Source organism: Protomyctophum parallelum, assembly GCF_964188405.1.
Source record: "Protomyctophum parallelum genome assembly, chromosome: 8".
In the NCBI taxonomy this organism is placed as follows: domain Eukaryota; kingdom Metazoa; phylum Chordata; class Actinopteri; order Myctophiformes; family Myctophidae; genus Protomyctophum; species Protomyctophum parallelum.
The window spans coordinates 12,290,758-12,318,325 of record NC_139703.1 but is presented as its reverse complement, the minus strand read 5'-3'; the positions used below and the strand labels follow the sequence as shown (position 1 = coordinate 12,318,325).

General features: G+C 41.6%; 1 protein-coding gene across 1 annotated transcript; it reads right to left on the bottom strand.

Annotated features, from left to right (window-relative positions):
* Window positions 1–3,032: 3,032 nt before the first annotated feature.
* On the bottom strand, window positions 3,033–23,855 carry LOC310863283 (myosin heavy chain, fast skeletal muscle-like). The gene is made up of 42 exons (XM_083771505.1): window positions 23,779–23,855; window positions 22,943–22,991; window positions 22,219–22,437; window positions 21,983–22,126; window positions 21,000–21,156; window positions 20,263–20,290; window positions 19,879–20,008; window positions 19,272–19,364; window positions 19,096–19,159; window positions 18,892–18,990; window positions 18,697–18,800; window positions 18,321–18,459; window positions 18,087–18,205; window positions 17,003–17,152; window positions 16,435–16,605; window positions 16,160–16,347; window positions 15,918–16,033; window positions 15,435–15,499; window positions 14,933–15,020; window positions 14,611–14,728; window positions 12,340–12,466; window positions 11,270–11,406; window positions 10,592–10,847; window positions 10,154–10,396; window positions 9,842–10,018; window positions 9,610–9,755; window positions 9,385–9,475; window positions 8,553–8,942; window positions 8,166–8,292; window positions 7,939–8,057; window positions 7,642–7,838; window positions 7,366–7,549; window positions 7,112–7,277; window positions 6,187–6,311; window positions 5,758–6,066; window positions 5,199–5,402; window positions 4,986–5,111; window positions 4,624–4,794; window positions 4,071–4,175; window positions 3,862–3,957; window positions 3,385–3,513; window positions 3,033–3,264 (listed from the first exon to the last, which is right to left on the bottom strand). Exons 3-42 carry the CDS (start codon window positions 22,423–22,425, stop codon window positions 3,244–3,246), a joined length of 5,826 nt encoding a protein of 1,941 aa, XP_083627631.1. The 5' UTR covers window positions 22,426–22,437; window positions 22,943–22,991; window positions 23,779–23,855; the 3' UTR covers window positions 3,033–3,243.
* Between the last annotated feature and the right edge of the window lie 3,713 nt (window positions 23,856–27,568).

The following is a 27,568-nucleotide window of genomic DNA, read 5'->3' as shown; positions in this document are numbered from 1 at the left end:
GCAATTTTGAAAAATTGCAAAGTCTGCGGTTGCCGCAGTCGCTTACATAGGCCCCTCCCATGAATATTGTCAGCCAATTACAATGTCACGTTTTGTTATGGACAAAAGGGCCATTAAAATTACATTTGGACAGGTGTATTTAATACCTTTACAAGGCCACTGATTGCATTGTATGATGTAGTCCTACAGGAGTCACCAATAACAACTCCAAGCCGACGCATTTACTACGTAATGTAGACCTTTATTAATCACACAGGGTGAATTCTGTGCCATTCACGAAATATCCTTTACCACAGTGTGCGAAACACGGGAAACACGAGATTCAGTCTCCTTGTGAGTGTTGCCAGCCAGGCAAGTGTTGCCAGCCAGGCAACACTTTGTATTATCTTAGCAGCACAAATAATACTATGGGACACCCTCTACCCTCAGGGGTAGAGTGGCCGCTTGGGAACTAGCGGACTGTTCCCAGTTCGATCCCGGACTCCCCCAGAGTTAGTGTTGAAGTGTCCTTGAGCCAAGACACTAAACCTCAAATTTCTCCCAATGAGGAGGTTGGTTTCCTCCGTCATCGGTGTGAGTGGGTGAATGTAATACACAAGACAATGTAAAGCGCCTTGGATGAAGGCGCTATCTAAACGCACCATTTACCATTTGTTATGCATGGTTGTATTTGACTAATTGAACGTGACAGGACTCTGTCTTATGAAACAACTCGAACGCGAACGCGAAGAGGAGAGAAGGACAGGACACTTGGATGATGAGAGCTGAAGAGGGACAGAACAGGTGATGGACAGAGAGAGAGAGAGAGAGAGAGAGAGAGAGAGAGAGAGAGACGGTACAATGACAGAGAAGAGAGGGATAAGGTCAAGAGAGGGTGAGAGGAGAGGAGAGAAATGAAAGATAGATTGGAGGTTGAGGGAGAAGATAGAGAGGTAAATGAGAGCGAAGAGGAGAGGAGAGACTAGTTGAACGAGAGAGAGAGAGAGGGTGATGCAACCTCTGAAAGAGTCAATGTCACCTCCAGTTCTGTGCACGCACGCACGCACGCACGCACGCACGCACGCACGCACGCACGCACGCACACCTGCTCTCATCACATGCTTGAATAACACAAACCCAATTACCTCCCCTGACTATACAAGCATCTCATCACACACATGCACGCACGCACACACACACACACACACACACACACACACACACACACACACACAGTGTGAGTGAGAGACAAGCCACAAAGGGATAGTATAGCACAGCTGCATTCCTGCTCTGCTTTTGTGTGTGTGTGTGTGTGTGTGTGTGTGTGTGTGTGTGTGTGTGTGTGTGTGTGTGTGTGTGTGTGTGTGTGTGTGTGTGTGTGTGTGTGTGTGTGTGTGTGTGTGTGTGTGTGCGCGTTTGCACGTGTGTTCAAGCTTGTTTGCGGTTAAGATTATGAGTGAAGTGATGCAGTGTTCTATCACATGCAGACCTGTTTGTGCCTGCCTGCGTACGTGCGTGCTTCCTTGCATGTGTCATGTGTGTCTGCACGCACGCTTGTGCGTGTGTGTGATTAATGTTGTATACACAGTGAATCCACAGCTCTCAGCAGGTTATGAATCCAATCTGTTCTCTCCTTTTCTCTGTACAGTCTCATGTGTGTTTACTTCATAAAGCAGGGGTTTTCAACTGATTTTGACCCAGGGACCACCATGACTAAGAGCTTAACCTGGGTGGGGACCAGCCCTACTGCCTGTTTACACAGTGTTGTTCCCCTTATCATCATTAATGTCATGTCATCCATGTTTATGGCCAAAATATGTTTTCATCTGTCCCATTTAATATCTTGTTCAGTCGCCATACTGTCTCTTCTCAGTCACCAAGTTATGGTAGGCGCTGTTTTTAATGCAACATGCAGCTGCCGTGTTATCAGTCTAGTTTGACCTTGGCCTATAGTAACTTAGCACAGTGCAGGGAAAGTTATCTACAGGTTGCCATAGCAACGCCAGCGTCTGTGCTTTCCCTGGTTTATGGCCATCAATCAATCAATGAACCAAGGATGATGAACTCTACGTCGCTATACGCCATCCTCATCATCAATGTGTTGGACTAATGAGAGACTGGTCTTGTCATCTGACATTGCGGACATGAATCATCTCCAACCAATGAACTTAATATCAACAAATCTGACGTGATCTGCAGTATTTAGCCTGGAACAATACTGTGAAGAGGAGGTTCAGTTCAGTTCGGATCCATTTTGGAACAATTTGAATACTCTAAATTATTATGAATGTAAATACTATCATCTGAACCATGTAGCACATTCTCTATGTAAATTGACTTTATACCTACTAAATAATGGTTAAAACCTTAAACATTTCTCAGAACTTTATTTCATCTGCCTCCAAATCATTTTTTAAGGTATCTTTCTATTATTTGGTACAGTGACTGTCATTTAAAATTTAAAGGGCTACTCACTCATTTTTAAGGTAAATACAGCACGGTATTTGGTCTCCGGCGGTTATTGAAGGTATAGATTTACAGTCCTTTCTAAATTATCATTACCAGATAGATATGATTTATTTTTATCTATTAATTGGTATCTTCTCACCGGATTTTATTTCCATTAATAGGTATCTTTAATTTATTTCTATTAACATGTTGTGAATTAAATTAAATTAACAAATATAGCCAGAATAGCTACCTTCAATTTCAGGTCTATACAACCAATACAAATACAATTATTCATACGCATTTAGCTACAATACATAACATGTTACAAGAAGCGTATAACTGCATCTGGTTGGTTAACTATCAGTCTGGTGTTCCTATGTGTTGTATTTTATTTTATATATTTATGTATATTATTTCTTGTATGCATTTAGGACTATAGAGGGTATGCGTGTGACATCATCATCATACCAGGAAGTTATGCAGGAACGCCTACTGAATGGCACAAAACAGACAGACAGACAGACAGACAGACAGACAGACAGACAGACAGACAGACATATGGGTGAAAACATAATGATAATGAAAACAATTCACAGAATATGCATAGTTGCAATTCTTTATTCAATATAGGCTGAATACGTCATATTTTATGACATTTTCTAATGCTTTATTGACTATTGCCCTGATGCATCATATTTTATGACATTTTAGGGTGAATTCTAGCCTGGTTCCAGCCCACTCCACTGACTGAAGTTTCAGGAAGCTTCAGAGTCTGACAATCAGGCTAGGTGAATTCCTCTTGGATTGAAGGAACTATTCAGCAGCTTCTTTCCCCTGTGAAAACATGGATAGGTTTAATTAGATTAATACACAAATATTTAGTTAAATCTGCAGTAAATGATAATAACCAACATATTATGCCTGCCATTTCTTCACGTTGCATTAGGTGTTTACCTTGGAGTCACGACTTTTAGCTCTCATCTTGTTGATCTGGGATTCAGCGATGTCAGCACGCTCCTCAGCCTCTTCCAGCTCATGCTGAACCTTCCTGAATTTGGTCAGGTAAGAGTTGGATGCTTCCTCCTGCAATATGATAAAGATGGAACAGGAATTAGCCCGACAACACCGACAACACCCGACATGAATGGACATGCATGGCATGTTAAAAGTAACCTGTGGCAGGTTAAAATTAACCAGTGGCTCCCGACACGCATGGCAGGTTAAAACCAACCCGTGGCTTTCCTGTGAGGTTAGGTTTAGGATTGGGTTTTGGGTAGGGTGTCGGACTAATGCCTGTCGGACTGTTAGTACGTCGGACCAAACACCTCCTCCTGCAATATGTTAGAGATGGTTAACCTCCTCCTGCAATATGATAGAGATGGTTAACCTTTCTACATCTTACCCTCCACTAATTAAGAAAACACAGCTTACCGCCTCCTCAGCTTGTCTCTTGTAGCCCTTGACCTTCATCTGCAGCTTGTCTACCAGATCCTGAAGCCTGATAAGATTCTTCTTATCCTCTTCAGTCTGAAGTGACAGTGAATGTATATAACGTCATTAGTTGTGTGTTCATGCAATCTAATCTAATTCATTTTGTCAGTGGCATGATGGTCATTGAAGGGGACATGGTATTACATTACCTGGTATGACAGCTCCTTCACTCTCCTCTCATATTTGCGGACTCCTTTAATAGCATCCGCTCCACGTCTCTGTTCAGCTTCATTCTCTGCCTCCAGTTCACGCACCTTCAGAATGGAATTAGGCACTATGAAGTTAATTAAAGTTAAAGAAAAGTTAAAGTCCTACTATTTGTCACATACATTGCTGTATGCGAGATTTGTTCTCTGCATTTGACCAATCTCTTGGAGTGGTGAGCTGCAGCCTCTGGAATCATTTGTAGTTGACATATAACCCCCCAATCCAACCCCTGATGCTGAATGCCAAGCAGGGAAGCATTGGGTCATATTTTTACAGTCTTTGTATGACCTGGCCGGGGATCGAACCCCGACCTCCCAGTTTCAGGGCGGACACTCTAACCAGAATGCCACTTCTTATGTAATTGTCTATGACTATAACCTGTGTTGAAGTATCTAAATCTTAGCCTGTAACTCCAGATTCTGGAGCTGCTTCTTGCCTCCCTTCATGGCCAGGTTTTATGACTATAATCTGTGTTGGTATTAAACTACATCTTACCCTAGACTCCAGTTTCTGGAGCTGCTTCTTGCCTCCCTTCATGGCCAGGTTCTCAGCCTCGTCAAGACGGTGCTGCAGGTCCTTCACTGTGACCTCCAGGTTCTTCTTCATCCTCTCCAGGTGAGCACTGGTGTCCTGCTCCTTCTTCAGCTCCTCCGCCATCATAGCAGCCTGGAAAGTCATTGTTGCATTGTCATTGTTGCATTGTGTTGTTAATGTTAATACGAAGCATGACACGAGGATATCTAAAAGACGAGGGTAGGACATATTAACTAACTAATTTACATCAGTGATGGTTATAAGGATATCTAATAGTATGTTAATAGTATACTAATAGATGAGGGTAGGACATCCTAACTTACATCAGTGATGGCCTTCTTTGCTTTCTCTTCAGCGTTCCTTGCTTCTTGAACACTATCGTCCACTTCACCTTGTACCTGGACCAGGTCAGTTTCTAGCTTCTTCTTGCTGTTCAAAAGGCTTGTGTTCTAAAATAAACATTCAGTTGAACAATGTAAGTATGAATGACTTGGTAGTATTAAATATTTGACGTTGAGAGTTCTTCATTGACTTACCTGGGAGTACAACAGTCCAGCACGTTCACTGGCATCCACCAGTTCTTGTTCAGCCACTTTGCGGCCTCTCTCTGTCTGTTCCAGAGCCACTCTGAGCTCCTCAATCTCAGCCATCATGAGGCCGTTCCTACGCTCCACCATGGCAGCTTGTTCCTTCAGGTCTTCTTGACCTCTGACAGCATCATCAAGGTGCAGCTGGGCATCCTAAAATAATTCACATTGTAAAGACAACAGGTTGGAAATTGTTATGTCTTTCTGTGGGTTTTATGACAATTTAACCAATGTTTTGAGCTTATCTACATTGGATCCATTTGGAACAAAGATAGTTTTTTCCATTTCTTGAAAAGTAATGTATTTTATTTTATCAGCTCTCTAGCGAGCTGATAAAAATACAAATGCAAAAATGCTCAATGAATGTTCTTATTCAAATCCAGTCACATACGTCTAACTAGCTACATATGTTTTGTTATATTAGTATTATTAGTAGTAGTAGCAGTAGTATTATTAACCTTATTATTAACCGTATTATTATTATTAACTAGCTACATATGTTTTGCACCTTGAGCTGTCCCTGGATGTTCCTCAGCTGCTTCTGAGCCTCAGCAGCCTGGCGATTGGAGTGGCTCAGCTGAACCTCCATCTCGTTCAGGTCTCCCTCCATCTTCTTCTTGATTCTCAGGGAATCGTTTCTGCTCCTGACCTCAGAGTCCAGAGTGCTCTGCATGGAGTCCATCACCCTCTGGCTGTTCCTCTTGATCTGCTCCGTCTCTTCATCCTTCTCTGCCAGCTTCCTGTCCACCTCACCCTTGATCTGGTTGAGCTCCAGCTGGACACGAAGAATCTTGGACTCCTCATGCTCCAGAGTACCCTAAGTAGGCAGTGGTAGGACCGTTTAATGTAACATCATGTACTGCTACACCGTTTGAATAAAACGTATTGAAATAAATCTAAACAATCGCTTTCTTCATCTATAACCTAAAAGTCTCACCTCAGCCTCCTCCAGGGCTGTCTGGATCTCTGCCTTTTCTGTCTCCACCAGCTTCTTGTTCTTCTCCAGCTCATGGATGCTCTTCCCAGTCTCACCAATCTGTTCAGTCAGGTCTGAAATCTCCTCTGCATTGATTGAAAATCATCATCAATAAACTGGGTGTAGCCTAATCCACAAAGACCACAATATTAATCTAACTATAAATACTGTAATGTTCATGCATTTGACAGTTTAACCTTTCATCCATAAGGGGGCGCTTGGCATGTCAGAATACTAGTAACACCACTGAAGAAAAGGTCCCGGATGTCAGTTGTATTATGTGTTGTCAGCGAAGCATGTAGATTGATTTCAAGCTTGCATTGATTCATACTGTTCATACTAAGAGAATTCAATAAACCAGTCTTTGGAGTTAAAGCAGTGCTTTGTGGATCAATTCCAAAACTTTACAAATACATTGATTGATCCCACTTCTGACACCAATTGTAGTGTTTCTAAACAGAAACGAAAGTATTCAATTGATAATTGAAAGAAATGTGTAGAATATTGACTTTAAAAACTTTTAAAGGCATATTTATATTTACTTTTAATATTAAACACACATGAACCCAACTTTGAGATACACTAATTAAAATGCCGACCCATTTGAACAAGTTAACTAACACCAGCCTTTGCTCAAAACAAGTTGGCAAAAACATTGACAATAAATATGACCTTTTGTCATATTAATAGTAAGTATATGTAATCTTTCCCCCAAAGATACAGTATGGCATAATATTTGTTTCCATTAGGACAGACTGAGAATATTTATACTTGGTGTACTACTGTAGGCTGAAAAAGAACACAAAGTACAGTTTAACTTGTTTGAGGGTCTAAGGGGTTAAAGTGAAGTGAGTCAGAGTCACTGCTGGACTTTGAGAAGACTCACGCTGCAGGTTCTTGTTCTCTCTCTTCATGGTCTCCAGTTGGTCCAGAGACTCCTCGTAGGAGTTCTTCATCTTAAACAACTCAGTGCTGAGAGATCGAGCCTCTTTCTGTGCTCCTTCCAACTCTGCCTGTCCCTCTTCATATTTCTGCTTCCATTCTGCCAAGACCTGCACAGCAGCAGTAATGAAATGTGTCATTTACCTGCACTTTAAAGGCAAGAATGATTTTGTTTTAAAATAATGTATGTCAAAGCACCTTATCGAAGTTCCTCTGTTTCTTGTCAAGGTTGGCAGCCAAACCATTGGCCCTCTCCACATCAATCATGAGGTCTTCCACTTCACCCTGGAGTCTCTGCTTGGTCTTCTCCAGAGAGGCGCACTTGGAATTCACAGCCTCGATTTGCTCCTCAGCTTCCTGAAGACGCTGGGCAAGCTTCTTCCTGTTGGTCAGTGTTGAATGGAATCGAATCATTGTGAGCAATATTCTGTATAGTGAGCAGAACCTCACGGTGTAAAAACACTGATGACTTACTTAGCCTCCTCCAGCTCCTCAGTGCGTTGGACAGCATCAGTCTCATACTTGCTCCTCCACTGAGCCACCTCAGCGTTGGCCTTGGACATTCCACGCTGCAGCTCAGACTTCGCCTCTTGCTCTTCCTCAAACTGCTCCCTCAGAAGGTCACAGTCATGGCGAGCTGACTGCACACCGTGGGCAAGGGCATTCTTTGCCTGTCAAAAGAAAATTGCCAAAATAATATCAACTGAATAACACAAAAATATAATCCAAGCCCTGCCTATTTGTGAAAAAAAGAAAAGAAAAGCTCCTCACCTTGACCTCCTCTTCAACGTGTCTCTTCAACTCCTCAATCTGCTGGGTGAAGGCCTGCTTGCCTCTGGTGAGCTGTGAGATGAGAGCTTCCTTCTCCTCCAGTTGTCGAGTAAACTCGCCTAGTTAGAAATGGAAATATTCTATAAAAACTTATTTCTTTTCATCTTTGTTGGATATATATTCTCTCAATATGGGATTTGGTACAATTGGCAAACAAGAACATTTACCATTTTCTGTCAACAGTCTAGCTCTCTGAGCTCCAATATCATTTATCTGGCGAACGTTCTCATCACTCTTGGACTTGATTTCACTGAGTTGGTCCTCAAGGGTGCGGCACAACTTCTCGAGATTTCCCTGTTAAATAACAACGGACATATTCAATTAATGACCCTGTGACCTATGTTAATTATGTCACTTTTTACAGTTTAGTTTAGTTCAATATTCTACACATTTATTTCAATTGTCAATTATTGAATACTTTGTTTAGAAACAAATGTTACTGGTGTCAGAAGTGGGATCAATCACAGGGCATCAATCAATGCATTTAGAGTATTTCCCCCTTTTTCCTTCTTTTTAGTTCACCTCAACAATTATCGACAGATATTCCATTCTACCTTTGCCTTAGCGACAGCCTCCATGTTGCTGGACAGGTCATCGATCTCCATCTTGAATTCGCTCTTCTCCTTCTCCAGTTTCTGTTTGACACGCTGGAGGTTGTCGATCTGCTCGCCCAGCTCTGCAACGCTGTCCGCCTGTTTCTTACGGAGAGCAGAAGAGGTGGCCTCATGCTGCAGGGTGGACTCTTCCAGGTCACGACGCAGCTTCTGGAACTCAGCCTCACGCTTCTTGTTTACCTCGATCTGAGCAGCGGTGGCTCCCCCGGCCTCCTCCAGCCTCTCGCTGATCTCCTCCAGTTCTCTGGAGAGATCAGCTCTCTGCTTCTCCACCTTAGCACGAGCAGCACGCTCTGCCTCGATCTCCTCCTCCAGCTCTTCAATACGAGCCTAATTAATGAGTTAATGATATTTGATATTATATTATACTCCAGTTCTCTGGAGTATATGACGCCTTACGTTGTCATTACTCCCCTATAGTGGACCTCTAATATTAACCCCCAATTGACTGCCGAGTGTGACCATGGACCAGGCCTCTTCATGGAGCCCATCAGAAGTGTGACCATGGACCCGGCCTCACAGAGCACGACCTGGACCCCCTCTCCCCCGACACGGTCGAGGCAGATGGCCGCCCACCCTAGAGTCGGGTTCTGCCTGACGTTTCTTCCTAAAGGGGAGCTTTTCGTTACCATTGTCGCAATATTGCTTGTTCTGGGTGGATCTTTGTTGGTTGTAAAGTGTCTTGAGACAACTTGTTGTGATTTGACACTTCAATAAAATTTAATTGAATTGAAATTTATTTATTTAACATTTAAAAATAAATGTTAAATACCTGGAGTTCTTTGATCTTCTTCTGTAGCTGAGCCCCCAAAGATTGCTCATCCTCAATCTTACTCTGAAGCTGGCTCACTTCAAACTCCTTCCTGTGGAATACAGTACATAATATTTTTGTGTTTTTTTCTCCATGACATTTCAAATTGATATTATGAACTAATTATGAATGATTAATATGAATTATTATTGTTGTTGTTGTTGTTATTATCGTTGCTCGCATTACTTCTTTATCTTCTCGTCAGATTGCTGCTTATCGTTCTCCAGGTCCATTATGGATTCCTGGGCCAGTTTCAGATCACCCTCCAGCTTTCTCTTGGCTCTCTCCAAGTCCATGCGGAGCTTCTTCTCTTGCTCCAGAGAACCCTCCAACTGCACAACAATAATAAGGAGAACAATGAATAATTCAGTAACAAACAATAAATATAATGTGTTCTTGATTAACTTGATGAACTCACGTCATCAACTTGCTGCTCCAGCTTGGTCTTGGCCTTAGTCAGAGTGTTGACTTTGTCTTCCTCTGCCTGCAGGTCGTCCAGGGTCTGCTGGTGGGCCTCCTGGAGCGCCTTCTTCTCCTTGGTCAGCTTAGCAAGACCTTCTTCCTGAGACGCCATCTCCTCGGTCAGGTTCTTCACCTGAAGAACCAGAACAGAACTGTATGATTGTATGATCATACAGTGTATAATATAACCATACACTCTATGATCATACAGTGTACAAACATACACTCGATGATCATACAGTGTATCATAGAGTGTATGATCATGAACCTTGTTTTCAGTGGCGTGTTTCTCCTTCTCCACTTTGGCCAAGGTCAGCTCCAGGTCATCAATGTCCTTCTTCAGCTCGGAGCATTCATCCTCCAGCTTCCGCTTCTTGGCGGTCAGCTCAGCATTGATCTCTTCCTCGTCTTCCAGTCTCTCAGTCGTCTCTTTGAGTTTTGCCTCGAGCTGGATCTTACTTTTAATAAGACCCTCACATCTCTCCTCAGCATCGGACAGAGCATCTTCTCCCTTTTGGTCAAAAATAAATAAAAATAAGGAAACATGTCAGTGTAGTGACCCCAAACAAGACCTGTTCGCAAAACATATGTCTGCCAATCTATCTTAGTTACACTACAATCTGGTGTAGTCGGCAGGATGAGGTGCGGGAGGTCCTCGCGGGAGGGACATGAGGGACATCGTGCGTCGTGAGGGAAATGTACTTACCGAGGATGCCGCCAACGCAAGGTTATTCTTCTCCTGCACCAGTGACACCAGCTTCTCCTCCAGGTCCTTCTTCTTGGCCAGGGCAGTAGCCAGGTCAATCTTCATCTTCTCATAGTTCTCCTTCATGTTCATCAGCTCCTTCTCCGTCTCGGCACTCTGCAGAAGAGGCTTGATCTTGTAGTACAGCTTCATCCATGGCCAGTGTTTCACGTTGCAGAATGCGCGCACATTGAACTGGATGGTGAAGATGGCGTCTCTGTTGGGGGAAAAAGGTTCAGGTAATTAACCCATTCTGAACGGGAACCCCTTTTGGTGTTTTAATCATTATGTTATACTTTAGCTATTGAAACATTTTGAATTTTTTGAAAAATCGTGAAAATGTGGCCCAAATCTTTGAATATATATTCTTTCAGAGCGTTTTTAACTCATATCTTTGCTTCTGGGGGGGTCTCTGGAACAACATATTTTCAGATGGGGGTCGGCGGCCAATTACATATATATTTTGGGGGTCCTTGACATTAAATATTGAGTACCACTGATATAGAAAGAGGTATTTCAGTCAAAATGTCAGCATTTAGAAGACATTTTTTAAATCAGTCAGTCCTAAATGGGTTAAAAAAAATGTACCTTAAGAAAGTGTACTAAAATATTACATTAAATGAAGTTATCAAAGTATACCTCCTCTTCATCATTTCCACAAACTCCACCCTCATTTGGAAGCCTCTGGACAGACCCTGAATCATTGTGATCAGAATGGCAAGCTTCTCATCTCGCATCTCCTCCAGTGTACCCAGCAGACCAGCTTTGAAGAACACCTGCATATAGCATAGGGTATTACAAACTAGGTTTGCAGTGTTTTCCTTTTCTAAATAAATGTTTGCATCGTCGCTATGAGTGTGCAGCCTTTTTCTTGTTCTTGTATATTTATATTCCAAGGCCAGCGTCACCTCACCGACACTGGTGTGCGCCCATCTCTTGTTTGTTCTCCTATTTTTGAGGGGCGCTAGCCCCTCTTAATGTTTGTCTTTAGTTCAATGTTTGTTTTGTAAACGCATTGACAACTAGAACTGCACTCTGTCGAGTGCATACTTGCTTGTTGCACGCAAGCAGAGCGTGCAAGTACTTTCGACCGCTACAAACTGTCAAATCTCAGTTTCTCTGTGAAGGAACGTTTGAAATGTTGAATTATTAGGTTTAACTATTTGCTACCTACCTATACCTATATATACTCCCTATCCCTCAGTACATGTCCAAACCATGGTCTGAAACGGTGCTTAGTAAAAACAGAGAGAAGTGTGTGTGAGCGGTGAACACTGCGGTGTGACATAATATTGTAGTTTTTGGTGGTAACCTTATTGCCTAAAACTGGAGTATGTATAGGACTTAAGTACTAAAAGGGGAATACCACTCATTTTCATCATTTAACTATGTCATTAATAATACCTTAGAGTTGTGTGGAAATAATAAACAATCTTCCTTCTATTTGGCCTAGAACTGGAGGTCTAGAACTTGGGGTCATGTGATCAGTGACATCACAAAGGTGTACTCTGTAGGCCAAATAGTACATATCCGTGATGTCACTGACGATCACATATTAATTACATATTCAATGTTGAAAATTAGTGGTATTCCCCTTTAAAGTCCAACTTCTTTACGTCTACTCCCTGTAACCTCCCTGTAACCTCACTGATTCACTTGGTTTCCTCTCATTCACACACATGTATTCTGGCTACTGTGTGTTTATTTACCTTGGTGTGTCCAAACTTGTACTCGTCATGAGGTATGTCGACGGACCCAAGCAGCTTCTCAGAAGCCTTCTTGTTGTCTATGAACTGGCCCTCGGGCCCACATGCATTCACATTCAGTACTTTGTACCTGTTTTGCAAAAAGGTTTGTGGTTAATTTTGTCAGTGGTGGACAAAATAAGCCAGTTTTTTAACTTAATAATGTAAAAGTATCAATACTGCAATAGTAAAGTAAAAGTCTACAATTCAAAAATGTACTTGATCAAAAGCACAAAAGTATTGGCATCGTTGATGTACTATCAAACATAAAAGTACTCATTATGCAGAATGTCCTGTTTTCAAATGTATAAAACGTATTAAAATCTTTTGAAAATAGCAGATCTAGATACAAGCTCACATTGACCCCTTTTCCACCGGTTGGTTCCCAGTGGGAACCGGTTCAGTTCTTTTTGGTTTTTAGTCCATGAGCCAGAGGTCCAACATTTGTGGACGAACTATACACTATATTAAATTGTTTATAGGATCAATACAAGTAAATAAATACATGATAACCCTTCCACAGTAGTACCTTTTTCATATTTTCGATTATTTTGCATATTTTCCTACATAATGCCTCATTTGCATATTAAAAAATTTAAAATTTGTAATACAATAAATCATTGTCTTCGTATAAGTACTCAATTGGGGAAGTTTCATGGTGATAACAATCTAATATAGGTATGGTTTTGCACACTCAATTCATAATTAACGTTTCAGTTTTGGAGCTCTGGCTCATGGACTAAAAACCAAAAAGAACTGAACCGGTTCCCACTGGGAACCAACCGGTGGAAAAGGGGCCATTGTGTCACATTGTGAGCTTGTAGATTTTCAAATACAAATACAGACAAAATCTATATGGCTGAACTTAAGTGGATATTGTATGTCTTGTAATACTAATCTAAATCTACAAATTAACTAGTAACTAGCTTTCAAATAATTTGCCTCTGAGATGTAGTGTACAAGTATGTGAGATGTAGAGTACAAGTAAAAGTAGTGAAACTTGGAAATACTCCAGTAAAGTATGAATAATACCTAAAAATTGTACTTTAGTACAGTACTTGTATAATGTATACTTAGTTACTTTCCACCACTGCATTTTGCATTCCTCCCATTAACAGTTGCGAAACTAAAACCTGGGGAAAAGGAACCTCTGCTTGAAGTCGGCGTATGGGATTCTGCTGGGGAAGCCCTTCATATGTACATACCTCTGCTTGAAGTCGGTGTATGGGATTCTGCTGGGGAAGCCCTTCATATGTACATACCTCTGCTTGAAGTCGGCGTATGGGATTCTGCTGGGGAAGCCCTTCATATGTACATACCTCTGCTTGAAGTCGGTGTATGGGATTCTGCTGGGGAAGCCCTTCATATGTACATACCTCTGCTTGAAGTCGGTGTATGGGATTCTGCTGGGGAAGCCCTTCATGTGTACATACCTCTGCTTGAAGTCGGTGTATGGGATTCTGCTGGGGAAGCCCTTCATATGTACATACCTCTGCTTGAAGTCGGTGTATGGGATTCTGCTGGGGAAGCCCTTCATGTGTACATATACCTCTGCTTGAAGTCGGTGTATGGGATTCTCCTGGGGAAGCCCTTCATATGTACATACCTCTGCTTGAAGTCGGTGTATGGGATTCTGCTGGGGAAGCCCTTCATATGTACATACCTCTGCTTGAAGTCGGTGTATGGGATTCTGCTGGGGAAGCCCTTCATGTGTACATACCTCTGCTTGAAGTCGGTGTATGGGATTCTGCTGGGGAAGCCCTGTACATACCTCTGCTTGAAGTCGGTGTATGGGATTCTGCTGGGGAAGCCCTTCATATGTACATACCTCTGCTTGAAGTCGGTGTATGGGATTCTGCTGGGGAAGCCCTTCATATGTACATACCTCTGCTTGAAGTCGGTGTATGGGATTCTGCTGGGGAAGCCCTTCATATGTACATACCTCTGCTTGAAGTCGGTGTATGGGATTCTGCTGGGGAAGCCCTTCATATGTACATACCTCTGCTTGAAGTCGGTGTATGGGATTCTGCTGGGGAAGCCCTTCATATATGTGCATACCTCTGCTTGAAGTTGGCGTATGGGATTCTGCTGGGGAAGCCCTTCATAATGTACATACCTCTGCTTGAAGTTGGTGTATGGGATTCTGCTGGGGAAGCCCTTCATATGTACATACCTTTGCTTGAAGTCGATGTATGGGATTCTGCTGGGGAAGCCCTTCATACAGTATGTACATACCTCTGCTTGAAGTCGGCGTATGGGATTCTGCTGGGGAAGCCCTTCCTGCAGATCCTGATGCCCTCCAGCACACCGTTACACCTCAGCTGGTGGATGACCAGGAAGTTCTCCATCAGCCCTGGAAACGATTATTATTAGGACAAAGAGTCTTGGGAATCACATGTGTGTGAGTGTGCATGTCTTTGTGTGTGCATGTCTGTGTGTGTGTGTGTGTGTGTGTGTGTGTGTGTGTGTGTGTGTGTGTGTGTGTGTGTGTGTGTGTGTGTGTGTGTGTGTGTGTGTGTGTGTGTGTGCGTGTGTGCGTGCGTGCGTGCATGTTTACCTGGAGTCTTGGACTCATTAGGAATCAGGCAACGCACAAAGTGAGGATGAGTGCTCCTCAGGTTGGTCATCAGCTTTCCCAGGTTCTCCTATTGAGAGACAATATAATATATTATTAATATAGAGCCAAGTAGGTTCATTATAATTTAAACGTTATACAATATTGTAGTTTTTCCTTCACTACAATTATTTGAAAACTTTAGTTACTTAACAGATTTCGTACATACATACATACATACATACATACATACATACATACATACATACATACATACATACATACATTAACCTGATGACAGTGACAGGTGAATTTTCAGACCCTTTTTAAAGGAAACCAGTGATCTGCTTGTTTTGAGGGAAGGGACGGGGCATTCCACACTTTAGTGGCAGTGTTGTGAAAGGTGCATTTACCCATATTTGTTCTGAAAATGTACGCTCCCTCTAGTAGTATGGCTGTGGGAGTTGCTCACCTTTTTTAGGTAATTAGTCAAGTGAATGCTTACCCTGAAAGCAGCAGACACTGTCATCATGGAGCCTCCCTTCTTCTTGGCTCCTTTGCCTCCGGCCACTGAAAGGTGACAGGTGAAATGCTTCAAAGGTGTTCAAAGAACAAGATTTTTTTGGGAGGGCAGAATTTCCTGATCGCACTATAAAAGGCAGATGTGAAAAATATGAAATGTTTTTCCTTGGCCTCTATAGGGAGTGTGCGTGCAAAGTTTCACACAGTTCGGTGCAGGTAAAAATGCAAATAGGCCTGTTATAGCGCCACGATGAGGCTGCTCATTCCGTCCGAACTCCTCGGCCTAGTGGGAATGTGCGTGCAAAAAGTCAAGATTTGAGGCATTTTGTTCAAAACGGACCAATCCTGCAAACCTTGAAAGGCAATCTTTTAGAGAGATTAGCTGTACACATACGGACGGACACACGGATGGACAGATGGACCGGACGTGTATATATTATTATTATTATTATTATTATTAACGTACCTTCAGGCTCGGGAGGAGGGTATAAAACAGGCAGCAGCTTCAATGCAGACTTCTGGTACAGTTGCACCACAGAGTCATTGAGAGGATCCTTGTTCTTCTCCAGCCAGCCTGTGACGCTGTAATCCACGGTACCGGCGTAGTGGACCAGAGAGAAGTGGGTTAGGGTCATATATTTTATATAATTTACCGGTTGTATATATATATATATATATATATATATATATATATGGGGTTGTGTTTACCTGTAGTCCACGGTACCAGCATAGTGTACCAGGGAGAAGTGGGCCTCAGCCTTGCCTTTGGTAGGCTTGGGCTTCTCAAAGGCTTTGCACTTTCCAAGATGCTGGTCGTACAGCTTGTTCTTGAAGGTGGTGTCTGAGGCCTTGGGGAACATGCACTCCTCTTCCAGGATGGAGAAGATGCCCATGGGCTGTTGTGAAGGAGACAACCTTCTCAGTCAGCTCAATGCAGACAGAATATTGCCTTTTCAATGAGCTCAATGCAAACAGTATATTACCTTTTCAATGAGCTCAATGCACATGGCCAGGTCCATGCCAAAGTCAATGGTATCCCAGGGAATGCCCTCTTTCTTGTACTCTTCTTGTTCCAGAACAAACATGGTGTGGTTGAAAAACTGTTGCAGTTTCTCATTGGTGAAGTTGATGCACAGCTGCTCCAGGGTGTTGTACTGTAGGTGGAAATATCATGACTTTAGCTGTTAACCCTAGAAGATTCAAAAGTCTTCTGAATCCTAACTAATTGCTATAGGGCCTATATCGTTTCTGTCAGGCAGAAACCTCTTACGGTATCTCCAGATTTTAACTTACCTACCGTACCTTACTTTTACCTTTTCTTTTTTAAAGGGGAATTTCGGACTAGCCGTTTTCACTTATTGCTATTTTTTTATTTAACTCTTGAAAAGTAACAGTTTAATGGTTCATAGTGAGGTTTCCACCTGACAGAGCCGGTATTTAGTTCAAATCTGAAATGACACAGATGCTTTCCCGGTTTTAATGGGTTAAAGTAATTGTGACCATTCAACAATTTAGATAAACAAACAAAAACAAAAAAACAAGCATGCTTACATCAAAGATTTCAAAACCAGCGATGTCCAGCACACCAATGTAATAGTTTCTAGGCTGCTTGGTGTCCAGCATCTCGTTGATCCTGATGACCATCCACAAGAACATCTTCTCATAGATGGACTTGGCCAAGGCACCCACTGAGTTCATTACCTAAGGAAACAGGAACGTGATTAGTAGGGCTGTGAATTGTTATTGCATTTCTTCCAAAGAAGTTTCCACCCCCATTTAGTGTGGGTATAGCACTGCCGCCACTGCGGCATATGAGCACTAATAAGTAGGCTAAGCATTGCGCAATAATGTAGTGTACGGTAAATATTTGAATACAGAATAAAATATATTAGAGTTGGAAAGGTATGTCATGTAGAAAATATAAGGTGCGTATGAATTCATAACTATAAAATATATTAGAGCTCTAAAGATATAATTTATAGAGAATATAAGGTGTGTGAATTCAGAACATTGTAGAGGTATGGTGTCAGAAGGAAACCTAATAACTAAATGTTTGCTGTTTTGGATTTTTTTGCATGAATCAGTGCTATTGAACACCATTTACATCTGTTTTGTTTTTTTGTTTTTTTATCGAACCAATGGAAAGTGGTAAAAACGCTTTGGACAAAACCTCTATAACATAGGGGGGGAAAAAGAAAAACTGTTTTGACTGAATCGCCTGTCTGCCTGTATTGACCTGTAAAAAGGAATAAAAACAAAGTAAACACAACATTGGACCCTCAAACTGTCTGCTAAAACAGTTAAATCCAACACCTCTCCCCCTCTCATGCAAGTAATTGACAATATATAAAGTCACAAGTTCACAACACAACTTTGATGAGGCAGTATTGCTTTGTTTTCAAAATATATACATTACGGTTTTCTTAATTTCCTGAAAAATGTATATTTTTCATTTCCTGAAAAATTTATATTTTTCATTTCCTGAAAAATGAACATTTTGGAGTTAGGTTTCTTCCTGACAGCAGAGATATAGAATATAAGGTGCTAAACAATAAAACAAATTACAGTTGTAAAGCTAGTTCATGTATATGGAGAATATAAGGTGCGTAACAAGAAAATAAAGTAACTTTCTCACCTGTGCCACAGTCTGACCCTTGGTGACGTATTCATTTCCAACCTTCACTCTGGGGTAGCAGTATGCCTTCAGCATCTCCCCTGAATTCAGACCCATCAGGTAGGCGATCTTGTCAGCCTCTAGAATTAAAATAAGTAATAAACATGTACAATGTGTTACTTAAAACGCAATACTAATAGTTCAATACGATGAACTATTGATCATTTCCATTCCTCGGCTGAAGATGCAGCTCACCCTCTGTGCCGTCAGGCTCTGCCTGCTCCTCGCGTTGCTTCGTTTTGAATTTCAACACCCCATGATGCATCACTGCCCCCGTGAACCTGTAGATGTATGCTTTATCCTCAGCTGTGAAGCCCAGGATGTCAATAGCATCCTGCCAATCAGAAGAGTGACATTAACACATACATCTTCAACCGATTATCTGGTGAAGGAGCAGCGATTCTACTCGTTCTAGTCGAACTTCTCTCTCTATCTCTATTATAAACAACTGACTGCACACTATATAACAACGTACTACTAGGAACCAAACCTATTATAAACAACTGACTGCACACTATATAACAACGTACTACTAGGAACCAAACCTATTATAAACATTATGGTTACTGACGTCTGTGGCATCCAACTCCTCCTTGTCATTGATGCTGGCCACAGTGATCTGCCCCATGCTGCACAAGGGGAAGTCATAGGGGTTGGTGGTGATCAGACACATTTCTGAAAAGGGATGGAAAAGAAAGGGTGTGATTATTTTATTAATACATTAAATTGATGCAATCACTGCATCATTAGTCCATTTTCAACCTACCCACAATAGCAGGTTTGTGTCCGGTCATCATCTGATAGAAGATATGATATCCTCTCTCAGCGGGGAGCTGGAAAGTCACTCTGGACTTCTCCAGCAGATCTACAAACCAAGGGTTGTTGTTAATGTACATAAGTAAAAATGGATTCCTCTGAAAATCGAGATACATATAATTGAATTATCATAGGCTATGCATTTTATACTTACAGGTCTCGATATCAGCACTAGACAGTTTACCGCTATTGTTGAACCAGATTCGGATGAATTTACCCTGTTTCATTAAAACACAATTTGTATGTATAAATAAATAAATGAACAAACAAACAAACAAATGAATCCCTCTACATTCTGAAATGGGTGCAGGATCATTATTTTACACTTACAAAGCGAGACGAGTTGTCATTCCTCACAGTTTTTGCATTACCATAGGCCTCCAACAAGGGATTGGCTGCGATAATCTGATCCTCCAGTGAGCCCTAGAGAGCATGTTTTAGACATGACCACATTTAGAATTTTGTCAGAATTTCTTTAAAGTTGCGGTTCACACAAACAAAAAAGTAACTTTATGGGATCTCAAACTTTGCCCCATCTGTACCCTCATTTAGTACTCACATTTTGTATCAATACTGCTGTGTAGAAATACTCTGTTACAAGCCAAATTAAAATTATTATTTTTATTGAGTAAAAGTAAGGTGAACAAGGTGAACATTCGGCCAAACAGCCGATTTACAAGCTCACACCTTTGTCACATTTGTGCAGTGGTGGAAAAAGTAGCCTACTCACATTTTCACTTAAGTGAAAGTGTTAAGGCCAGTATAGGCTTCAGAGAAAAACAGAGAGCCAAAAAAACAGCACAAGAACTAAAACTAAATAGAAATTACAAAAAAAACAATGAATGGAGTCCGTCTTTAAATTGAATTGTTATATTCCATATAAATTATTTGTGTTCAAAATGTGTAATTTGTTACAGTTTAAAATCTGTACATATACCTTGATTTTGCCAGCAGAGACCGGTGCCGCCTTTTCACCAGGTGCACCGCCAGCGCCAGTGCCTGCTGCTGTTGCAAAGTACTGGATGACACGCTTGGTGTTCACAGTCTTCCCTGCACCGGATTCTCCACTGGTTAGAAATGCATACATTCAGAGAAATGAATTATCCACCGGTTAGAACTTAGAAATGCAAACATTCAGAGAAATGAACACCACTCATGTTCAACATTCACCAATGTCATAATACAGTGCTTCTCGACCTTTTCAGGCCACGACCCCCCGATAGTTAAGCCTCCAGTTCAACAGTTCTAAGATATATTATGACATGGTTCAATGTTAGTGATTTATTTTTTATTTTTTAAACCTAGTAGATGAGAAACTTACGTGATCAGGACAGACTGGTTCTCTCTGTCTGTAAACATGTATGTAAACAAAACAAATTTATAACTTTTAGTCATGTTTGTGTAACTAAGAGCACACCATTATATAACCATTATACTGTAGTTACATTCGTCGCTACCAGGAGGAAACCACCAAACTCAATTTTTGAGGTTTTTTATTCGTTTTTCTCTTCATAAATCAATGCTTTGAACACCCTTCATGTCAGTGTGTTGGTTATAAAAAATAAAAAATAGAATATATAGAATATATATATAGAATAAAATTAGAACCAAAAAAAGTATTAAAAAGTACTTCGGACAAAACCTCTCCATTGGAGCCTCAAACTGTCTGCAAATAACTCCACAACCTCTCCCGCTCTCATGCAATGCAATTGACAATACAGTTTATATATTGTCACAATACCAACTTTGATGAGGCAGTATTGCTTCGTTTTAAAAAATATAAGGTTTTCTTAATTTCCTGATTTTTTAATTAAAAATCATTTCGTGAAAAATGTATATTTTGGTATATGTAGTTTCTTTCTTTTTGATAGGGTACAGTAACTAGACAGGAAAGGGGGAGAGAGATGGGGAGTGACGCGTGGCAAAGGCCGTCGGGCTCGGGAGTCGAACCCGCGGCATGCCTAGGTGCCCAGATGGTTGAGCTAACCGTCCGGGCCATAGGTGGTTTCTTTCCGACAGCAGAGATATGTGTTTTACGTTGTCCTGACTAGTACATACCCATCAGCATGAACTGATAGGCGTTGTCAGAGACAGAGAAGATGTGGGGTGGAGCCTCCACACGCTTCTTGCCCCTGTAGGCATTCACGACATTCTGGTCATACACTGGGAGCCACTTGTAGGGGTTCACAGTGGCACAGAACAGGCCAGAGTAGGTCTGAAGGAGACGAGAGAGAGAGAGAGAGAGAGAGAGAGAGACAGAGAGACAGAGAGACAGAGAGAGAGAGTTATAACAACATACAACATAGCAACAAGCACCTCCTCACATATCTGGGACAACGGATCACTAGGGCTGGGGGCAATGGTGGAACATACAGTAGTACTCAGTACATACTCAGTACTCAAGTACTGTATAGCTATACTGAGGTATTTCCAAATTTCACTACTTCTACTCCACTACATCGCAGAGACAAATATACTTTTACTCCACCACAATTATACTATATATATATAAAAACTTTTATAGTTACTTTGTAAATTTGTTATTAGTATCACAAAATGTACATTTATCACTTCAACTTTATCTAAAATAGTGGATCTGCGAGCTCACTACGGGTCGCAATATTTCCCACTTTGAGCGTGTAGATCAAATCACAAATGTCATTCCGGCCAATCACTTTGCTGGTCCTGTGAAAGAAAAGAAAAGCCCATTGTGGGTGTACGGGATCACTATACAAGTAAACACTGGTGAAATTCACCCGAACACCTGCCTGCAAAACACTGGGATGTGGGCAGGGAAACAAACCTGCCTTTTATATAAAGGGACTGAAATACCCACCCACCTCAGACATCAGCAACATTATGAAGATTTCAAAATATAATTGTCCGGGTGAAAATGACCCGTGTTTGGTGTTCTAGGGTTAAGCATTATTACACCCAGTCTTGTTTTGTTTTTCTTTGGGATTGTACAACTCCTTTGTTTCTCTATTCCTTGCTATTGACCAATCAGATCACAATGCTGTATGCTGTTGTCAGAGACTTACGTAGATCATCCACGCTGAATAACGCTCTTTGAGGTTGTACAGGACAGTGGCTTCACTGAGGTGGGTCATCATGGCCATGTCCTCAATCTTGTCATACTTGGGAGGGTTCATAGGGGTCACTTCAGACTCTTTTACGGTTTTTTCCTAGACAAGAAAAACAAGAAAACACACAACTTCAGAATTCTTCCTGATTACCGTGCCACTGTTTGATACACCTATACCTATATGTAACGTACCACCTCTGTGTCGAGCACCAAGACGGTGACCATGTTGCCCTCCTTCTTTGTGATTTTACACTTGAGGTACAGCTCCTTGAGATCGGTCACGTAGGCTGCGGTCTTGGCATCAAAGGGTGTAGCCTGGGCCTCTATTCTCTCCCTTTCTGACTTACGGAGGTATGGCGCGGCCTTGCCATACTGCTGCATCTCCGCATCCGTACTCATGGTGGCGGCTTTCTGTGGACAGAAAAAAAGCTGGCGTTGATGACTTTACAAGGCTTTCTGTGGACCGAAACAAAGCTGGCGTTGATGTCTTCGGCTGACTTGAGATCTCATCATCATCGTAACCTTTATTTAAACTCTGAGTTTAGCATTTTCAATGTAGCTGAGTACAGAACATAAAATGAACAATATACATTTAAATACAGTAATATTAAATATATAAATCGGAAGACAGAAAATACTCAAAACTAAACGAACTATAACAGATAGGCAGAGTAATTCATTAAAACAGTTACAATGTTCAAAAGTGCATTGACCTATGGGAGGCAGTGATCTGATTTGTAAGGACTTCTGGAGCTCATTCCAATCAAATGGAGCACAGACAAAGAATGGTGCTTTGACTAGCTCTGTCAGAAAAAATGGAACCTGAGGGTCAAGAAGTCTCTCAAATAGGGATTTGGATTCTGATACTTATCTTAACAGAGAATTGTTTAATATAAAGAAGGATATGAACACTCACCCTTTTCCCCTTCTATGCAGTATAACAGCTGGAATCTCAAGTGCAATCCCTAAGTGTGTGTGTGTGTGTGTGTGTGTGTGTGTGTGTGTGTGTGTGGAGGGGGGATGAAGAAGAAGAAAATTGCTGTATAAATGCATTATTTACCATTAATACTGAACTGCAAGTAGTCCCAACATAATTCACATACCGGTAGCTTGTATCTATATATTATCAGCAAAAAAACTACTTTTTTAAACTATAGCATTGATGGTAACTTTCAACAGTATACACACACACACACACACACACACACACACACACACGCACACACACACACACACACACACACGCGCGCGCACACACACACGCACACACACACACACACACACACACACACACACACACACACACACACACACACACACACACACACACACACACACACACACACACACACACACACACACACACACACACACACACACACACACACACACAGTATAGTTACGTACATTGTTACGTACAAGTTACGTACAAGTTGGATTGATCACACTATACTGTATACGAGAAGATTGCAGTGTTAGATGCTACATTACACCACTTGGTAAGAGAGAGAAAGCTTTCAACTCAGATGTTCCGCATTTGAGTTTTGAGAATTGTTTTTTGTTATTAGTTTGTTAGTCTTGCATGCAATTAAATTGTTTGCTCACACTTTTTTTCCTGTAATTTATTCTAATGCCATAATATGAATTAGGGTTACATTGTTTATTTGTCAAAGACAACTGAACAAACTGTCAGGCAGTTTAGCATCTTAAGTTTATTTCACTATAAATGACATCTAAACAAGTCTCACTCACCTCCCAGATGAAACTCTGAATCCTCCTGCCCTCAAACCATCACACACCGGCCTCCTTTATAGTGAGCTTTATCGCCGCTATAAGTAGGGACATGCCTGTAAAAGGATTTTATTCCTTATCAGCTGACATACATTTTCTGTTCATGATTTTATTAGACCTAATAAAATTACTAGTCATCTTAATCCTATTAATATACCATGGTATGAAAGTAACTTATAGCTTCAACCTTGCCAACCAGAGTGGCAGTGGTAGCACATGTACAGTAAGACATCTATGACCTTGATTACATACCAGCTGCTTGCAATAAAAATAATCAAGGTTTGATATGGTGCTGGGTTTCTTCCTGGGGGGGGGGGGGGGGGCGAATTAAACGTTTGATGTAATCTTACTATTCAGAATATGTTTGATGACCCGAACAGACCCAATCACAGAAGCGGAGGAACAAGCAGGGGCTGGAGGAACAAGCAGGGGCTCCCAGAGGCAGCTGACAATAGCCACGTGCATACCTTAGAGGTGCAGGGGGTATGCTGCGCATGGCTTTATTTATTAACACCTTCCTGTTGAGTATTGTTACTCTGAGTTTAAACAAAGGTTATGATGATAATGATGATTAACCTAAAACTCACTTCTTCTATTCTATTTTTGCACATCATCTCGGAATTCATCTCAGTGCACGATTATCCAATCTACGACTATCCATCTACACATCTGACACATTATGTTAATCCAGACCGATATACAACACATAATACATCAAAGGCACATAAATAGTCATCAAGGATCATAAGTATAAACTACTGTAAGAACCCAACATCCGTCTGACAGTAGAATATCTGTACAATGAAACTGTAGAATGCTGTGTCTACCTAATATGCTATCTAAGTTACATCATTTAGCCTTTATACGCCTGTAAGGTCATTGAGGCTAGGGCGAGTGCTACAGGCTGAGGTGAGGTCCGAGGAGGTGAGTTCTCCCACTAATAATAGGCTCATAATAATAGGCTCAGTTTGTGCTCTGGGCCACGTGGTCTGTGTCCTTGCATGCTACTGTAGATCTCTGATCTCTCTCCCTTTTGTGGCTCACGGGCAATATCTATGGGTCCCCTTATTCTTTGGTTTCCTACATTTTCAAAACTTAAAAAAAAACATTCCCAAATTCCATTAATTAAAAACATAATTCAATGATTTTTTTTCAGTAAATTTATGAAGAAATCAAAGATAAATCTAAGCAATTCCAGAAGAGATATGACAATATATTTAAATATGTTCTATTGTCATGTTTCTTCACAAGCATCATGGAACAGGGAAATTACAACGGTCTGTGTGCACACAATATGTTGCAAGCTGCTTTGCACACACACACACACACACACACACACACACACACACACACACACACACACACACACACACATAGATACACACACACACACACACACACACACACACACACACACACACACACACACACACACACACACACACACACACACACACACACACACACACACACACACACACTCACAGTCTGGTGTCACAGTGGAGGTATTTACCTCTGGCTGTTCCGCCTTCTGTCTCTTCCTGAACCCCTGAGACAGTGTGTGTGTGCGTGTGTGTGTGTGTGTGTGTGTGTGTGTGTGTGTGTGTGTGTGTGTGTGTGTGTGTGTGTGTGTGTGTGTGTGTGTGTGTGTGTGTGTGTGTGTGCATGTATGTGAGTGAGTGAGTGAGTGAGTGAGTGAGTGAGTGAGTGAGTGAGTGAGTGAGTGAGTGAGTGAGTGAGTGAGTGAGTGTGTGTGTGTGTGTGTGTGTGTGTGTGTGTGTGTGTGTGTGTGTGTGTGTGTGTGTGTGTGAGGGTGTGTGTGTGTGTGTGTGTGTGTGTGTGTGTGTGTGTGTGTGTGTGTGTGTGTGTGTGTGTGTGTGTGTGTGTGTGTGTGTGTGTGTGTGTGTGTGTGTGTGTGTGTGTGCTAATAGAGGCTAATAGAGCCCTGCACGGGCCAAAAACAACAACTCTGCAATTTTCTGCAATTATTAGCCAGAGCCCGACACAAAATTAATTGAATCTGTCTCTGGCGTGCACTCTCTCTTTGATGCGTACATCACTTAACTCTTATGATGCAAGCTCACTCACGCTGGCACATGCAAACACAACCTTTTATTTCCGCGTGCACGACTGGTGAGAATGCTTTATTTTTGTGTAAAACGTCACGTCAAACAAACACACACCATACTGTACAAACAGTACGTTTGAAATGTGGAATAATATGTAAGACACAATACTGCGTCACAGACTCTTATAGCATATAAATATTAAATAAAACTAACACCCAAGCCAACATACCTAGTGCTAAAAGCAGAAGCACCTTAGCACCACCTCAAAACCTTCCACCCCGTCTTCCCTCTGCAAGGACTCCATTAAGGAGTATAATTGACAGAGGGACAAAGGAGTGCATGTACCTATTATATTTCCATGCATGGACCTCAGGCTCGTAGCTCCTATACCTGACGCCATATACTTACTCAGGGTATAGTACATGGCAGTGATCAGACACAATGTTCTTAGCCTGACCAATAGTGGCCTGCTTAAAAGCAGACCCTTGTCTTTGTCACCTCACACATACCTGCCCAACGCTACTCATTCTCCAGCTGTGCTTCTGCATTGTAATTATGGCCTGAAAATATCCTTAATTTTTTACAACTCAACCGAGACTCTTATGACATTCCTCATAGCAGGTTAATCACCAGAGGTGACGGAGCCTTTTAGTGTGTAGCGCCCAGACCCTGGAATGTCCTTCCTCATGACTTCAGAGCTGCAGCGACTCTGGCTATTTTTAAGAACCACCAGCTAGAACACTAGCTTTTTCAACAAGCATTTGGGTAATGTCATTTAATTATAGCTTCTCCTCCAGGTGTGTGTGAAATGTGTCTGCATTTTATTTTTTGCATTGCATTGCATTGCATTGAAATGCATTGTACAGTTTGTTTTTGTTGTTTCTGATCATTTAAATGTCCTTGCTGTTTTTATTTCTGTTGTATATTTAAAAGCACTGGCATACATGTGCATGCACGGTCATGCATAGCGCCGGTAAGCAAGTAATTGTCATTATCGACTAGTCTACAGTAGCTTATCCCAACCAGCTAGAGAATGTGGGCAATGTTAGCTAAAATCTGACCATCATTTGGTCAATATTGGTCAATTAGCATGTCACTCTGGGTCTTTTGTGGGTTTCACCTATAGGCTGTGACTTTAGTCTGGAGTAAGGACCTCCAAAGCATGAGGATAATTTTTACCTCCAGAGAGACCGAGTCTGCTCACTAACCCTACCCGTCTATGAGCACTCATCCTGGGTATAGATTTGGGCAAAATGGGGGAGTCCAAAAATGATCCATAAAGCACCAGGGAGAGCTCCGGACAGACCCCTACCCACCTTTGAAAGCACTCATCGTGGGCATAGAATTGAGAAAAATTACCTCCAGAGAGAGCGAGTCTGCTCACTAACCCTACCCGTCTATGAGCACTCATCCTGGGCATAGATTTGGGCGGAAGAATTTAGATCTATAAATCATCTACAAATCACGGTTAACTAATGACGATTCATGATGAATCATCATGATCATGAATCATGATGAATTCATGGTGAATTCATGATGAATTGTGATGAAATAATGATTAACTAATGCTTAACTAATGTATTAGTTAAGCATTAGTTAATCATTTTTCATGAACCTTATCTGCAAGTGTTACCGAATACTTAAATCCCCCTTGCATCCCCATTCCCATCTTCAAATGAGTC